Source organism: Terrapene carolina, unplaced genomic scaffold (genome assembly GCF_002925995.2).
Source record: "Terrapene carolina triunguis isolate 2854851 unplaced genomic scaffold, T_m_triunguis-2.0 Scaffold68, whole genome shotgun sequence".
Lineage (NCBI taxonomy): Eukaryota > Metazoa > Chordata > Testudines > Emydidae > Terrapene > Terrapene triunguis.
The window spans coordinates 54,620,639-54,638,494 of record NW_020664419.1 but is presented as its reverse complement, the minus strand read 5'-3'; the positions used below and the strand labels follow the sequence as shown (position 1 = coordinate 54,638,494).

At 43.7% G+C, this 17,856-nt stretch overlaps 1 protein-coding gene across 5 annotated transcripts in view; it reads right to left on the bottom strand.

Moving 5' to 3' along the window:
* The window catches only part of USP15 (ubiquitin specific peptidase 15), a 144,513-nt gene extending 127,248 nt beyond the window's left edge, over nt 1-17,265 (bottom strand). For all 5 annotated transcript variants that reach the window (XM_024205082.3, XM_024205083.3, XM_024205086.2 and 2 more), the window contains exon 1: nt 17,130-17,265. In XM_024205082.3, coding sequence (XP_024060850.1) covers nt 17,130-17,218 — 89 coding nt within the window. In that variant the 5' untranslated portion in view covers nt 17,219-17,265. The remainder of the gene's footprint in view (nt 1-17,129) is intronic.
* Nucleotides 17,266-17,856: the final 591 nt, after the last annotated feature.

The following is a 17,856-nucleotide window of genomic DNA, read 5'->3' as shown; positions in this document are numbered from 1 at the left end:
TTTTTTATTATTTTCTCTGGAGTCTGGACCTTGACTATAACTTGACCAAGAAATCCAGACCTTGACAAAAAATAACTGACTATCCTGCCCCTTTAGGCTAAGAATTTTTTAAATTACAAATACCCTGCAAAATAATGTATTCTGCAAAGTTACATGTGAATAATTTACAGTATTTTACCTATGCTCACTCCAAATATGGCTTGAAACAGCCAAGATTTCTTCATAATTGTTGTAAACCAAACTGAAGTTAAGAAGCAGAAGACATTAAAACAAATATAGTGTATTAGCATAAACATGAACTTGAGTGTATTAGAACATAAAAACAGCCATACTGGGTGAGACCAAAGCTCTATCTAGCTCAGTATCCAGTCTTCCAACAGTTGCCAATGCCAGGTGCCCCAGACAGTATGACCAGAACAGATAATCATCAAGTGATCCATTGCCTCTTGCCCATTCCCAGCTTCCAGCAAACAGGCTAGAGGGACACCATTCCTGCCCATCCTGGCCAATAGCCACTGATGGATCTATCCTCCATGAATTTATCTAGCTCTTTTTTGAACCCTGTTATAGTCTTGGCCTTCACAACATCCTCAGGCGAAGACTTCCACAGGTTGACTGTGCGTTGTGTAAATAAATACTTCCTTTTGTTTATTTTAAACCTGCTGCCTATTAATTTCATTTGGTGACCACTAGTTCTTGTGTTATGAGGAATAAATAACAGTTCCTTATATACTTTATCCACACCAATCATGACTTTGTAGACCTCTATCATATCCCCCCCTTAGTCATCTCTTTTCCAAACTGAAAAATCCCAATCTTATTAATCTCTCCTCATACAAAAGCTGTTCCATACCCCTAATCATTTTTTTTTGGTTGCCTTTTTGAACCTTTTCCAATTCCAATATATTGATGAATTATACCTTTACAAATATTTAGCCAGGCTGGCTGCCAGTGTCCTTTCACCTCATCAATTACTTGAATTTAAGCATCTTTATACTAATCTACATAAAAAGCATAAGATTTTTAGAACTATTTTTTCATAACCTTGCATATACTGATGACTAAAACATTGCAGCACTTATGTAGGAAAGTCAAATGAGTAATTAGAAGTCTCAAATTTTCATAACCTTAGCAAAGAATTATCAGTTCATGACTGTACATTATATACAAACGTATCCCATATTTGGGTAAGCTAACAATATTACCCATGCAAATTGCATATGTATACATCCTCAACTAGGGAGAATTAGGAACAGCAAAATTGGAATAAATGTTAATATTCCAGTTTCTTTAATTTGAATTTACAGGAATACAGAATGAGGGTTTATCACAAATTTTGTATGTATGCGTCCATTTCTTAAACAGAAAATAAATTTAGCACGTTAAAAGGTAAATTCAAGAAGCTTTAATGTGTAACAATTTTACAAATATACACCATTCCAGGACATTACCTAGTACACAAAATAAAATAACTGAAATCTAACAAGAAGGATTTTGCTTCATTTCTTTTCCTCGACATTTTGAAGTGGACTTACAGTTTTTCAGATATAAAGAAAACAGGTTTACTGTACATTATGAATCAATGACATATTGCTGGTACGGTACCAGTAATGGTTACAAAACCGTCTTATTGCACAGTCTGTCTTAATATGTAATTGATACCAATACACTTAAATAATATGACCAGATGTCTTGCCATTCTATTTTGCTGTTGTGCAATATCTAAAAATCAATTTTTTAAAAATTAAGAATTACTTATGCTGCCTGATAGGTCATTCACTGGATTTCACAATCAAAATGCTTAGCCTGAATATGTAACAGATGCTACTTTATGCAAATTCACTGACTCCACCACATTGAGCCACTGGGAGAAGCACCTTTTGAACTTGAGACATTTCACTTTCAACAGCAAAACTGTGCAAATTGTCCAGAGAGCTAGTCCCCTGTCCTCCCCTTTACTCTGAGCAAGTACAGATGAAGCAATACTGGGATAACAAAGACAAACTATCACAACTGTACTGCTGGAAGTAAAAGGGGACTCATGTTTAAAGTAACAACATCCAATCTTTGTTCTTGCAGGATTTCAATTTAATATTCCATAATAAATATTAAAAACAAATAATATTTGTTTACATTTAAATTTCTGTTCCATGCCTATGTCAAAGGTTAACTTAAATTACTGTATAATTAGGAGAAACTATGGTTAACTAATCTCTTCACTTGTTTCAAGTTCTTAAAAGACGTGTACCTAACTCTCTACAGAAGTAATGAGCTGCAAACATGTTAGAGAACTGTGTAATGAATTGTGTTAGTCAAATATGTATACTAAATGTTAGAGAACTGAATAGTGTATATATTATAATTAAGGCTATGATGTAGTCACGGGTATTTTTAGTAAAAGTCATGGACAGGTCACGGGTAATAAACAAAAATTCACAGCCCGTGACCTGTCTATGACTTATACCTGTGATTAAATCTGGGGGGGGAGGGAGGAGGGAAGGGGCCCTGCTTGGGGGGAGGGAAACCGGGGGGCCCGCTGCTCTGGCCAGCACCCGCTGCCCAGGACCAGTGAAGCGCTGCTGCTCTGGCCAGCCAGGAACTGCTGCCTGGAGCCGCCAGAGCAGCGGCTGATGTGGCTGTCCCCGAAGCCGCTCCAGCAGCAGCTGGTGTGGCTGTCCAGGAGGGCCACCTGAGCAGCTGGCACCAGAGCCAGCTGCTTTGGCAGCCCTGGGGTCAGCCACACTGGCCCCTGCAGAAGTCACAGAGGTTGCAGAAAGTCACGGAATCCGAGGTGAATCTTTCCCTTGATGTAAATGGGAACTAGAACTGGGCCATCCAGAGCACACAATAATCTTATGCAATCAAATATAGATAATAGTTGCAATTGTGAAGCTAAGTACTTTTACAGCAATGCAACCTACTTTGAGATCTATGAATGATAAGCGCTTTAGAATTGAAAGCCCCCCAGAGCTAATGGCTCATCAGGCTGACACAGTTAAGGCACATCCATTTCATAGCCAATGGATATAGATACAATTCTGTCACAGGCGTCACAGATTCCAGGACTTTCTGGGACCTCTGTGACTTTTTCTGGGACTGGAGCAGCGGCCCCTGGGCCCAGGTCAGCCCCTGCTGCAGGATCAGCAGTGGGGCTAGAGCAGCTGCAAGCCCCGGCAGCACTCACTCTGCCCCAGGGTATTTTTAGTAAAAGTCAGGAACAGGTTGCAGGCTTCCATGAATTTTTGTTTATTGCTTGCGACCTGTCCCTTTTACTAAATGTCACCCGTGACAGAACCTTAACCTTATCAATGGCATGCAAGGGAATGATGTGCCCAGCATTACAATGAACCATCTTTGACTGCCCTAACCCAACGCATCATGGGAGGTTAGTTACCTGTAATTGGAGGTTCTGCAAGATATGTGATCCCTATTGCATACCACTTAGGGTTACGTGTATGAGCCCCGAGCCGAAGCTTTTCAAAGTAGTAGTGTCCATTGGTCCATCCATGAGCACTTGTATCGCCTCGTGGTTTCGCCCAAGGCGATAAAGGGCAGGCGGCCCAACCACAACTTCAGTTCCTTCTCCACCACAGATCTACCAGATCCGCAGCAGAGGGGAAGGAGGGTGGGGTTGCAATACAGATAGGAACCACACATCTCAAAGAACCTCCAGTTACAGGTAAGTAACCTCCCCTTCTTCTTGTTCTTCGAGTGATGATCCCTACTGTATTCCACTGAGGGTGATTAACAAGCAGTACCTAGCTAGGAGGGTGCGAGGAAGATGACGGAACTGTGGAACAGAAGATCGCTGTGCCGAATGAGGCATCTGTTGAGATATGTAAGGGGTAAGTAAAGACCTGGGTAACCGCTAGCATGGTATTAGGGAGGAAGGCACAGGCAGGCACTGTCTCTTCGCTTAATAGATAAGGTGCTATCCCTCTCCCTTCCCTTCTGCTTTAGGATTGATAAGCGTTGTAGCTGCATAAGAAGTGAGGGTGTCTAAAGAATACCCTTTGTGTAAAGAAGTGTTATCTCCCTCCTCCCTTCCCTTCCCAGCTACATAAATGAGCTCGGGGTCATGGTCCCTTCCTCCCTCCCCTGTGAACTGCTGATTAAGGGAACTTGTAGCTACAATTACTGCAAAACAATGTATCTTCAAGGTAAAAATGTCTGTAGAATATGCTTAATGCTGAAAACAGTAAACGGGAGAGTATATTTATATTCAGTATATAGCTATTAATATTCATTATATGGGCATTCATATTATCAAATAAGGGTTTTGAGGGTGTTGTAATAAATGTGGGCATTTACATATTAACTTAAATAAACAAGTGTGATGTGATTAACTCCGTGCTTACTCGACAATTGGGTCGAGGGGAACAAGTACCGCAATAAAGAAGCCCGTTTACTCAATCCGCCTCTTGGTCAGACTGCTCATTCTCTAACATCTGGCATCACGAACAGGATCCCAAGGAAGAGTCATGCCTGATCACCACGTCTCCCATGGATTCAGTGAGTAAGCTGAATGGGCCCTTTACTGTAACCCCGGTAAGGTGTTTATTAATAAACTAGTGGGGAAATGGGGGAGTCCTTATGCTGCACCCCACCCACCCCGGGGATTGTCAGGATTGGCCAGCCATCCGGGGGTGGGTGGGAGCTTCCCTGGCATCCAAGTGCTCCCAGGATTTTTTTTTTTTTAAAAAAAGGCTGTTTTGTTGCAGGCTCCGTGTGAGGGTCTGTCAGGTTTATGGGAGGAGGTTACCAGTCTTAAAAGCAAAGTAGAAACTCTGCAGCAAATTGCTGAGGAACAGCACATGGTAAATCATCACAGTGTGCTTGCAGTCAGAATAGCTGAAAATGTATGGACGATTTTAATCATCTTAAGTCAAAGAACCTGACCCTGAAGAGTCAAGGAGATGCCTTAAAGCAAAATTCTTGATCCCCGGCCTCCATTTCTCTCTCTCTCTCACACACACACACTTTTGGTTTTCTGACATTTTAATGGAGGGTACTTTGGATACTTAGTAAAAAGTTTGGACAAAGCAGGACAGAGTCTGCTGCATTCCACTGACATTTTTTAGAGTAAAAGGTCCATGGGTGACCATGGAAACAAATGTTTTACTGCCTTTTTAAATAATCCCAAGGTAAAGGAAGCACAGGATGAGGCAGCTGTGTGTTGCAAGGTGGCTATGTCATTACAGGCAAAATGTCCCACCTTAAAAAACTGAATGCACTAGTAAGTAATTTAAAGTAAATGAAGAGTTACAAGCAGCTCTTATAAAAATTAATACTACAAAGTTTGGGGGGACTTTGGAGGGAAGTAAACGGTTGGGAGTTGTGGAAATGTTAAAAGGTAACGGTTGTAAAAATATTAAAAAGTAACAGTTGTGGTATTATAAAAGGGGAGTTTGTGGTTTAAGAATAAAATCCATTTATGTTAATGTAATATATGTGCAACTCGGTACAGTCACATTGAATGGAACACTGGTAATTAAACAAATTACACAAGAGGGTCAGGTGGCTACTACCACCACTGTGTTTTTGACCTCAGGAGCCTTTATAGCTATTCTGAGAGAAAATGGGCCCTTTTCCCACAGAAATGGTCTGTAAAGGACTGCTGCAGGCAGCAAGCAGCCAGATACTCTGATCTATATTATTTGACTACTGGACAAGTTAATCAAAATTACTAAAGGAATGTAAGGGGTTTCTATTGGAACTTAACTTGACTGTCTCTAGTTGTACAAGATGGGAATGTAATCGGGGTACAGTTGTATAAAAAAATAATAAAAGCAGTGCAAGTGGTGTTAGGCAAAAGAAAATGTGTGTGTGTGAATCTTTTTGTGTAATTATCTGAGATTTTAAGGACTTAAACCAATACTCATGGTTTGTAAAATCCTGTTTGTAGGTTTAAAATAAATTGGTTTTGTTTTGTTTTTTTTAAATTAAAAAAAACAATGCCACTAAAACTCCATTTGAATCTCTCATTCAAAGTTGCAACACTGACAGATCCTTGTGCTAGACAGGGGCAGCTAGTGTGATGTGGCTTTGATATTTAGCATATAACCCTTTGGGTACTTCCATGTTTTTATAGAGTATAATATCTTTTTAAATAAGGATTACAGAGTATGTTCCTGGCTGAGGCAGCCAGAACAATGTGTAGAGATTCTGGATCCCTTTTTTGGTAATAAATAGCAGCTAAGAACTCCAGGAGGGGAACAAAAAAAGTTAAAAAACAATGCCCCTCTGGAGCAACAGCAGGGGTGAGATGTACAGCACTGAGCCTTAAAGTGGCTCTAAGTAATCTGACTGTCACAATGTTAAACCTTGGAATAGATGCTAGTGAGTAATCCCGTGCCAATGTATAATGTGTATGATTTTTTGGGGGGAAATTTTTAAGCATGCTAAAAACAATAATTGAAAGCAAATTTCATGTCAAAGGTCTCATGGTAATACTGCCTCTCAGCTATTACCTGCGAATAAACTTAAAGCTTGGCACAGCAGAAAAACCATTACAAACCTGATCTGTTGTACAAGAGGGGAAACTGAGGTACACAACCTCATGAAATTTCATAAATGAACAGTGGCATAATTCACCCTTTCCCTTAAGGGTAAAAACCTAGAATGCCTATAGAACAAAACAAGGGAAGTATGGAGGTAATTCTTCTGTTTTTCCTGCAGTCAGCAAAACAATTTATAAAATTAAGGGGTATTTTTAAGCAATAATCTGTCCCCACCAAGGGGCTGGGAAATGTTTATTTTATTTTTCAGACACTCTATGGGCAAGCTGGCGCCAGTGGAAGAACTCAGAACACAACAAAAAATTGTGTTGCGTGTTTTGTGTTTGTCTTGTTATTACCGTTATTTTGGTGAATATTATACGAGGAGGGTTAACGCATATAGCAGCAAGGGTCAGTGCACGGTATAACCTGCCTGGAGAGCTCGGTCTACCCATCGGGGGGGAAAATCAAATGATGTACCCCATTCCAGGAGAACACCATCCATTCCCAGTTCCTAAATGGAGGGTTCCTTACCTAGTCTTTGACCAGTTGGGGCCCAGCCTGCTGCTATTGGGGATGGAAAATGGAGGACAGAAATGGGTTTATTGTACGCAAATAAAAAGGCACAGAATGGGGGTTAAAAATGGGAATGAATAAATTCTGTTGCATGCATCTTACAGGTGAACCCACAAAGGGAAAACAAGGACGCCCTGGCCTGGAATAGAACAATCATTGCTGCTATTCTTACTATTGTAAGCTCTACCCCAATCCAGCAATGGGAGGAAATACGTGAACTGTTACACCCCCAAGTGGGGGTAATAAGGTAGATGAGGACTTTAAGAATTTACCCATGGAAAACTGTACTACTAGCCCCCCCCCATGGGAATTTGGCAATGTCAGTATGTGGTGTATGGATTGGAAGGGGGAATCCTAAGCCAGTGGAAAATACCAAATTTATCAGGAAATATTGTATGGTTCCTTAGGATATGTCATGATCAATGACAGTGGAAAACAGTCATCCAGACATGTGGTTTATCATGAAGGGCCCAAAAAATATGACTCTCTGGCCTCCTGGGGTCTTTGGATTATGGGGTTCCACAACTTGGGTGTGGTGTTACCATGTGTAATCATAATGGTACCTCCATAGAGAACAATCCTTAAACTTGCAGTCATGTACATATCAAACTGGGCATGAAGTCTCCCCTGGGACGCTGGGAATATAACAATTTAACCGCTTTGCAGAATATAATCCTACAAGTAATATGAATGCCAAGCTGGAAGGATTCTGATTTAAGCTGGCCACAGCCTGGAACTGGAAATACTTCCTTATGGGCGAACATGTGGGAGTGGGTGCAACCAAAGCTCGTCAATGTGTCCTTTCAGTCCATTACATGGATGGGTGGTACACCCCAACGAATGGTGGGTGGACCTGGTACACCCCAACTGCAGCACATACATAGAAGGGTTGAAGCAACAATTTAATTGGTGGATGAGGGAATACACATGAAATTGTTGCTGCAGAAGGGATCTATGGGCAGTAGGAACCACAGGGTTGGGGTGTATAAAATCTGGGGAAAAAATGTGTATGGAAATGCAAAATGCTCAACTAGTGGGGCTAGCACCTGGGTAATAGCTGCAGTGGTACCTTGGAATAAGATGGCAACTAAGGTGGTCCCCATAAGCCCTGTAAAAATAATAAGAAAGGAAGGAGCTCACTGGAAAATAAATAAAAAGAATAAAATGGTGTAAAATAAACAATAATTCAGTTAAGTAATTGTTTCTCCAAAGAAATACTTAAATGTGCTCCTCCCCAATGGCAATAAAAGACCAGACCCAATAACCTGTGCCAGGGGTGGACAATTGGGTGTAATGTATATGGGGTATAAAGTTTTCTGCTGGGAGTATGCACAATTCTGTAATATAACGCTTAAAAGTACAAGTGCACCAAGATCTGGCACAATTACACACATCTACATGCTGCCACCAGAACTTTCATGCATAAATGAATCTATGGAACTCATTGCTGTGGACAATCGAACCAGTGTATTACCCAATTCCATACCAAGTGGTCGAGCTGGTTTGGAAAATACCCCGTTTCTCTGTAAATATTCAATGGACTCATGATATGGACATAAGGACATGAACACTGTAGGGGCAGCTCCAGGCCAAGCAACGCCGAATGTGGGTTTTGGAAGCCCAAGCCCTTCGAGGAATCAATGTCTTCCAACTAGCTACTAAACTGCCTGCTGATTGTACTTAGACTGATGTAACCTGTGCCCTTCGGACAGGCCTAATGAACACTCATTCGCTTCTTGGTCATATTACTCATGTTGTAGGGATGTTATTCATATTAATTGTATTATCGATCGTATTCATGGGGTGCTTAAGATTATGTGCTGCCTTAGTCTCTCCCCAAAAGACATACTTGTAAATTCAGCAGCTTACCCCTTTTATGACCCGCCTTCTCTCTCTCCCCGTAGCATGACCGGTGGACCAAGGTATCAGGCTAACTGGAGCCAGGGCCTCCAGCCCAAGTGCCCTGCTGTCTAGTGTGCGGGAAGGAAAGGCAGCTGGGCCCTTCTTTGAAGAGAGTGGGGGAGTGTTGGGCTACGTCAGGGTTAAGTAAAGACCTGGGTAATCGCTGGCATGGTATTAGGGAGGAGGTGACAGGCAGACACTGTCTCTTCACTTAATAGATAGAGTGCTATCCCTTTCATAGATTCATAGATTCTAGGACTGGAAGGGACCTCGAGAGGTCATCGAGTCCAATCCCCTGCCCGCATGGCAGGACCAAATACTGTCTAGACCATCCCTAATAGACATTTATCTAACCTACTCTTAAATATCTCCAGAGATGGAGATTCCACAACCTCCCTAGGCAATTTATTCCAGTGTTTAACCACCCTAACAGTTAGGAACTTTTTCCTAATGTCCAACCTAGACCTCCCTTGCTGCAGTTTAAACCCATTGCTTCTTGTTCTATCCTTAGAGGCTAAGGTGAACAAGTTCTCCCTCCTCCTTATGACACCCTTTTAAATACCTGAAAACTGCTATCATGTCCCCTCTCAGTCTTCTCTTTTCCAAACTAAACAAACCCAATTCTTTCAGCCTTCCTTCATAGGTCATGTTAAGACCTTTAATCATTCTTGTTGCTCTTCTCTGGACCCTTTCCAATTTCTCCACATCTTTTTTGAAATGCGGTGCCCAGAACTGGACACAATACTCCAGCTGAGGCCTAACCTAACTTCCCTTCCCTTCTGCTTGTTAAGGATTGATAAGTGTTGCAGCTGCATAAGAAATGTGGGTGTCTAAAGAATACTCTGTGTAAAGTATCATCTCCCCCCTCCCTTCCTTTCCCAGCTACATAAACAAGTTCGGGTTCATAGCCCCTCCCTCCCCCGTGAACTGCTGATAAAGAGAACTTATGGTTACAATTACTGCAAAGAAATGTATCTTCAAGGTAAAAATGTCTGTAGAATATGTTTAATACTGTAAACAGGGGCGGGTATAATTATATTCAGTATATAGCTATTACTATTCATTATATTGGCGTTCATATCATCAAATAAGGGTTTTGGGGATGTTGTAATAAAAGTGGGCATTTACATATTAACAAATAAGAGAGTGTGATGTGATTAACTCCATGCTTACTCGACAATTGGGTCAAGGGGAACAAGTACCGCAATAAAGAAGCCCGTCTACGCAATCCGCCTCTGGGTCCTCCTGCTCATTCTCTAACATCATCCATTGCAGAATCATGCACTAGAGCATAATGAGAAGAAAAGGTGTGTACCAAACTCCACATGGCTGTCTTACATATGTCTGCAGGGGGCATATTATGGATCACAGTGGTAGTTGATGCTTGTGCTTTCATAGAATGGGCCCGTATCCCACCTGGTGGAGACCGTCCTGATAGTTGATAGAGTGTGATGCACCCTGAGACCCACTTCAAGGTTCTCTGAGTGGAGAGGGCCTTCCCTTTAATTCTCTCCACTATGGCAACAAATAATCTAAGAGAATTCCAGAAGGGCTTCGTCCTTTGAAGATAAAAGGCCAAGGCCCTAAGGACACCAAGGGAGCGAAGCAGTCACTCCTCATATAAGGCGTGTGGTTTGGGGAAGAAGGTTGGCAAATGTATGGTTGGCTGAGATGGAAGCGGGAAACCACTTTTGATAGATACAAATGCAGCGAAACTTTGTCCTTATCAAAGAGTAAAAAGGAGGTTTACCATCATGGCTCCCAGTTCGCCAACCCTTTTTGAAGAGAGAATAGCAACCAGCAAAGTGACCTTCATGGAAAGAAGTAAAAGGAAGGAGGCGACTAGTGGTTCAAAGGGAGATTTCATTAAAGACCTAAGGACTAGGTTGAGGTACCAATGCGGAGTGATAGGCTGAATGGGCGGGTATTTACATACAAGGCCCTTCCAGAATTGGGCAGTCAAAGAGTGGGTAAAAACTGAATGTCCCTCCACCAGAGGGTGGAAAGTGCTCATTGCCACCGCGTGCACTCTGATGAAGCTGAGAGCGGGTCCTGAGGCCTTCAGATAGAGGAAATAGTCTAAGAGCATCAGGATGCACACAGCTTAGGGGGCAAGACCTTTCTGTTTAGGCAGGTTTCACTTCTGGGCCCTTCAGCTTGGTGGAATCATTTTGTGGAGTCCTTCCAGCTACTGGAGAGGACATCTCGTACTGCCGACGAATATTCTCATGCTAGTGGAGGCATCCATCCAAAAACCAAGCGTGAAACGTCAGTTGAAACATCTGTGGATCAGGGTTTCTGAGTCTGCCGTTATGTTGAGAGCGCAGTTCTGGAAACATTGGTGTGGGAGTGGAGGATGATTCGACATGCAGAGAACCAGAGGAAATCAGAATGGAGAGATCAGAATGGCCATCGCCCTCTCCCACTGGAGTTTGTGAAGGACATGTGTTAAGAATGGTAGGGGAGGGAAGGCATAGTTGATACCGTCTGACCAGTCGACAACCAGGGCATTGCCCTATGAATGGGCACCGAATCCTCCCCTTGAGCCGGACTGAATGTACTTGGGGTCAGTGTGCGATGCAAAGAGCTCCCTGACCAGTTTCCCATTGCCCAAAAATGCCCACAATTGCCGTATCATGCAGTTCCCCATTTTTGGTTGGTTGCAAAGTTACTGCTGAGTGCTTCAGCAATCACATTCTAGGTGCCTGGTAGGTAGGACACTGACAAGAGGATACAGTGTACAATGCACCATTTCCAGAGGTGCACTGCTTCCATGCACAGCGCTGGGGATCTTGTGCCTCCTTGCTTGTTTATGTAGTAAATCGTAGTGGTGGTGTTCAACATGATGAGAATGGATGGACAGTAAAAATGCATGGCATGACTTGCATACTGTCCAAACTTCCAGGACACTGATGTGCATCCTGGCTTCTTGAGTGGTCCAAGTTCTTTGTATCATGTGATCTCCCACGTGGGCTCCCCAGCTGTTATGATGGTCTCTCTCAGTGAGGATGGGAGGAAGGGCATTCTGGAGCAGACTTGGAGTGGGTCTTTCCACCATCAGAGGGAGGAGATGACTTTTGGTGGGATGGTGAGAACGGTGTCCAGATGTTGGTGCATGGGAGAAAATAGGCTCTTTGCAGCCATAGTTGTAGACAGCAGGAGCACAGGCAAGCGAAGACCATGACATACATGCACACTGCCATGTGGCCGAGGAGGGAAAGGCAAGTTCTGGCTGAGACTGAGGAGCTGGATGTCACTGAAGTGATCAGATACAGTAGGCTCTGGAGCCTGTCTTTCGGCACATATGAAGAGGGTGTGGTGGAAAAGATGGGGGGGGGGGGGAAATCGAAAAAAGCACTTTTTAAAATAAAGCATCAGTGATTCTCCTTGGCATCCCAGACAGCCAATATTAGTGGCATACATGGGGGAGAAACGTGAAGGCAAGAATAGTGGCCTTACAATCTAGCTCAGGGAAAGCACTCTGTGCATAAAGGAACAGCTTAAGAGAATGTGAAGACATTTCCACGAGCAGTGGACATACCTGTGGCTGAGACGATGTCACTGGAAGAGAAGAGAGCAACATGATAAGAATCAGAGTTGTGAAGAGCCTTGCAGGCAAGGACAAGAAACCTGAGCTTGATATGGTGAGAAACGGGAAACCAAAGGTGGGATTTAAGGGGTAAGGACTGATGCCACAACAGGCAAGAAAGATGAATTTCACAGCCACGTTTGTAAACAATGGAGGTGATACCAAGGAGACCAAGGAATAGCAGATTGTAGTAACCATGATACAAAATGATGAGACAAGAAGTTCCAATGGTGCGGACAGAAAGAAATGGTCAGCTATTATAAATGCTACTAAGTAAAAATTGGCAAGATCTGTACATGGCTTGGATCTGGGGTAGGAATAAATCAAGGATGTATCAAGGTTACAGAGCTGAAAGAAAAGGTGTATGGTTGTGACTTCAATAGTGACATCTGGGGGATGGGAAAAGAGATAGGAAAGATAAGGTAATAAGAAAGGTATTAAAAATGAATATTAACCGTCACTCATAATAAGATTTTAATTAAATGGCAGCACTTTAAACACTAATAAAAGGAAATACTTTTTAAAAAAACATTGGAAACTCACTGCCACAATATTACTGAGACCAAGAGATCAGAATTTAAATAAAAGGATTAGACACTTGTATAGACTATGAGAATATCTACTATTACATTAGTTATATATTTTTTTTAAGTGGGGATTTAAAATCTGATGCCTTGGGGCATAAGCCAACCATTAACTGGCAGAGCTAGGAAGAAACTTCCACAAAGGTCAGGTTATTCCCTTTCCAGCAGTTTGAAAGTCTCAGAAATTATGGAATAAATTAAGCAATCTCTACTCATTCCAGATTAATGTTCAGTGAAAGTTTGCAGATGACACAAAAACTGGGGGAGTGTTAAATAATGAAGAGGACTGGTCACTGATCTATGTCACTTGGTAAACTAGGTACAAACAAACAATACACATTTTAATATGGCTCATTGTAAATGTATGTATTTGGGAACAGAGAATGCAGGCCATACTTACAGGAGGGGGCCCTCTATCCTGGGAAGCAGCAATGCTGAAAAAGGCTTTCGGTTTGTGGCAGATAATCAGCTGAACATGAGCTCCCAGTGTGATGTTGTGGCCAAAAGAGCTAATGCGAGCCTAGGATGCATAAATGGCAAACTTGAGAAGGAGTAGGGAGGTTATTTTATCTCTGTATTTGGCACTGGTTGGACCACTGCTGGAGTACTGTGTCCAATTTTGGTACCCACAATTCAAGAAGGATGTTGATAAATTGGAGGACGTTCACAAAAGAGCCATGAGAATGATTAAAGGCTAAGAAAACATTCCTTATAGTGATACAATGAAAGAGCTCAATTTATTTAGCTTAACAAAGACGGTTAAGGGGTGACTTGATCACAAGCTATAAGTACCTACATGGGAAACAACTACACTCCACATCCAAGTAGGAGGAAGAAGAGAGGTAGGATTCTTACAAGGATGTTATCTTTGGACCTTGTTTGGGAACTACCTATTTCACGTAAGCCTCTGGCTAGTAAGTGTTTTAGAAATATGCATATTCAACCACCTTTCTGTGTGCTAGAAGAAAGAACATGCAAGCCTGTCTTTTCCCTTCAGATGCTCCCAGCTCAGGTATTCACAACTCTAACACCAGAGTCCTAGTGTGTGTGGGGGATGGTCTCAATAATCTACCTCTCGTCCATCATCCACATTTGGAATTCTCTCCCCATCATGATTACTCTAGCACTTTCCTCAAGCAGCAACAGAATTCTGCTGTCCACAAGAGTCTAAATGGCAAAGTTGAAACTAACCAGTCTGGTAAATTTCACTATACTGGGAGTAGCAATAAAACTGTCAATAAGAGAAAAAGAAGTTTTTGTAGCTTGGTATTGATATCAATTTAATTTGTACAGTATATGTATTTGGGGAAAAGTATCAGTGTGTTATTTTAAAAATCACCAGGTGACCAATGTGAGTCAGGTTTATTAATATGGTACAGGAAAAAGGTTCTATGCAATACCAGTCTCCAAAGAGCAGTCCTGTACAGCCCCATGTAACATTCACGTTATGCAGAAGGTGTGCTCCCCAAGTCACATCCCTAAAGCCATCTTTTTATACCCTACCTATTCACCTGTTAAAGGTACTATATAAGTCACCTGAAACAGGATTTAATTAATTAGCTTTACCTTGTTTGTTTCTGGTACCATGGTGTACCCTTTGTCTTTTCTTCTGAAACCATGTACTCCAGGTCATGATGCACCCTTATCTTTGTTCTGAGCAAATGCATTCCAGGTAATAAGGAGAGTGAAGGCACCTCCTAGGTTCCTATGGGTAATTCCTGTTGCCATGAAGAAATAATCACGTGTCCTATACTTACAGTTTTCCTGGCTACTCAAGCCAAGGTTTACTTCAGCATAAATTTACAGGATTATAACAAAGGTAAAAGCCAATCTGAGCTACATAACTGCTATACTACTGCTTAATAATACGTATATTTAAATACCAGCCACATACATCGTGGGTAGTATTATCAGCATAATATATAGGTATGCTACCCAGGGTATATCAGTCAACAAGCCCAAGCAGAATAAGTCAAAATAGAACACAGTATGATTTTTTTTTCAGCATCACTTAATTTTGTGTGAATGACTGTTGAAGTCCTGAATTGTGATATGCTGCTCTCTTCAGACCTATTTTTTATAACATTTGTTTATAACAATAATGCTCAAGAAGCCACTACCCAATCTTTTCTGAATAAGTACTTAGTATGAAGTAAAGGCATACCCTGTTTTGTGAAACCTTAAAAGGTTAGCTCAAATTAGCTTAAAAAGTCCTACCCACTAAGTTTGCCAACTTACCACAATACTACTGTTTGAACATTTGATGTCAGTGAGAGTTCATACCCATTTTGTACTTATTCAGCCTCTCACAATGATCAGGCTTTTTACAAGTTTGTTTTACTATCATGCTAAATATCAGATATAATCCTGGATATTATATATTGAGGAAAATACAACAATTTTGACCACACTGTCATCCTAGTCAGCTCTCTCTGAGCTGGGAGGTGAAAACATTATCTATCTAAATACATTGAATTTTTTAAACATGTTCAAAAGATGACTTTTGTTAAACTTACTATCTTATCCTCCTGTTTCTGCAGCCATATTACCGTCACAGTTAAACGAGTTTCTTCCATTTTGAACACTGCTAGTTTGAGAGTAATTCCTTGCACTAACACAAGAAGTACCACTGTGACCAGTACTCTCTCTCAAACTAGAATTTTTTTAATAACCATCATTTCTCATTTTCAGTATTACTACTTTGTTAAATACACTTGTTCCCTTTTTCTAGATACTTCTACTTTTGCAGAATTTAATGCCAAGAAATGAATAACCACTCAGCACTCTATTTGAATAATGCATCCGAATATATGTATGGCTCTGACACATGCTGCAGTAGCACCACCATTAAATACCATATTTTATAGAATTAGAACAACACTGAGTGGTGACATATTAAGTCAAAATGATGTAGGTGGTCTACTTCTAAGAGATCAAATTTACTTTTAAGTAAATACAAATTTTGACACTTCATGGCTAAGGTGGGAGTGTGAATGGGGGGGGGGGGGGGGAGGTATTAGCCCTCCTGGAAGTATCAAGAATTTTTAAAATTGTCTTACTTGTGAGTCAGTTTCCAGAGAACCAGAAATCTGAGAATTCTCAGTAACTGAACACCAAGTAAATAAATGGAGTCACTAGACCTACCTCTTTCTTTATAAGCATGAACGATACCTAGGGCAGTTTGTATGATCTACTGACAATTAACAAGCTGCAACCTAAAGATGAAACACTTCACAAAACACCTTTTTCAACAACAACAAAAAACAGATTCAAGCTACAACTAAACAGCCTTGTCTGCTGGCATCTTCAGAGGGCTGACGCTATGGAGTGATAACAAGAAGCTTGACCCGAAGCCTAGTATGATTGTGGGGAGGTTTTTTTGGGTGCTGCACCTGGCAAATATGCAGCCTGTCACTGCCCGAAAGGGAAGGTGGGGCCGTTTCCCTGGTTTCTGTTTGAACAATGGAACAGGCACCTACCGAGGGGAAGGGATCGGGCTCTGCTCATCATCCTCTTCCCGGGGCCGGCCAAGTCTCCTGCAGTGCCAGGCCCCTCATTGTCCTGGGCACACGGGACTCGCCCGCCCAGCCGGGCCCGACACTAGAGCCGCAGGAGCGTGCTGCCCAGGGTGGCCCCATAGGGCCATGGCGGTCTCATGGGCTCAGGCTATGCCCGAAAGAGAGTTCAGGGACACAGGAAGAGTCAGCGCCGCCGGCTAACGCTGCCACTGCCCCGCCCCCACCCGGAGCCCGGACTCAGCCGCTCCCGAGTCCCGCTGTGCTGCCCCCCGGGACCCGCGGGCAGTGAGCGCCCCCCGCCGAGGCCGAGTGCGGGGTCGGGCCGCCCCGGTTACCAGCAGGGAGCCTGTCTCCCAGAGCGGCCCCTCCCTGCCTCTCACAGCCCAGCAGCCCCGGGGGCGGGCAGCCGCCCGCACCGCTCACCCAGGGCCCAGCACCACCCCCGGCCCAGCCCCTCCCTCACCAGGTGTCGCCCTTGCGCAGGGCGGTTTTGAGCAGCGCCGCGACGTCCGAGCGCTGGGTCTCCAGATCCGCCGCGCCTCCCTCCGCCATCTTCTCCCCCCGGCGGCAGCGGCGGCGGCGGCGGCAGCAGGGGCAGAAGCGAGCCGCGATGCATGCTGGGAGTGACGCCAACCGGGGAGACGCCCTCCCCTCGCAACCGCAACCCGAAGGCGTGGACAAGAGGGGAGATTGCGCGCGAGCTGGCGGCGCGGGAGCCGCTGCTGCCCCCTAGCGGGCGGGAGGTCTCTCAGCTCCGCTCCGCTCCGCGTGTGCCGCCGGCGGCGCGCCCTGCTGGTACCACCCTGGGGACTCCCGCCTCGGCCTGGCGCTGGCCCCTGCCCCGTGGGCTCGGGACCTGCTCCCATCCAGAGCCCCGCCCCTGTGTGGGTGCCCGTCCCTGGGCCACAGGAGGGCCGGGCGAGGCGCCCATCGAGTCCCTGGGCTGGAGAAGGCGAGAGGGGAAGGGCGGGCATAGGCGGGGAGCGCGCTGTGACCGCAAAACCAAGCCGCTAGAGAGAGGAGAGAGAGAGCTCAGCCCTTGGCAAGCCCAAAGAGAGTGCAGCTCTAAAGGGCAGGGAGGGGAGATTGGCTGCTGTCCTAAAGCATCCACGGCCAGTGTTTTCCCCAGGAATGGGGGGGGGGGGGGCAGGGTGATGAGGGGTGAGACTGTGAGGGTGAAGGTGGGTTGT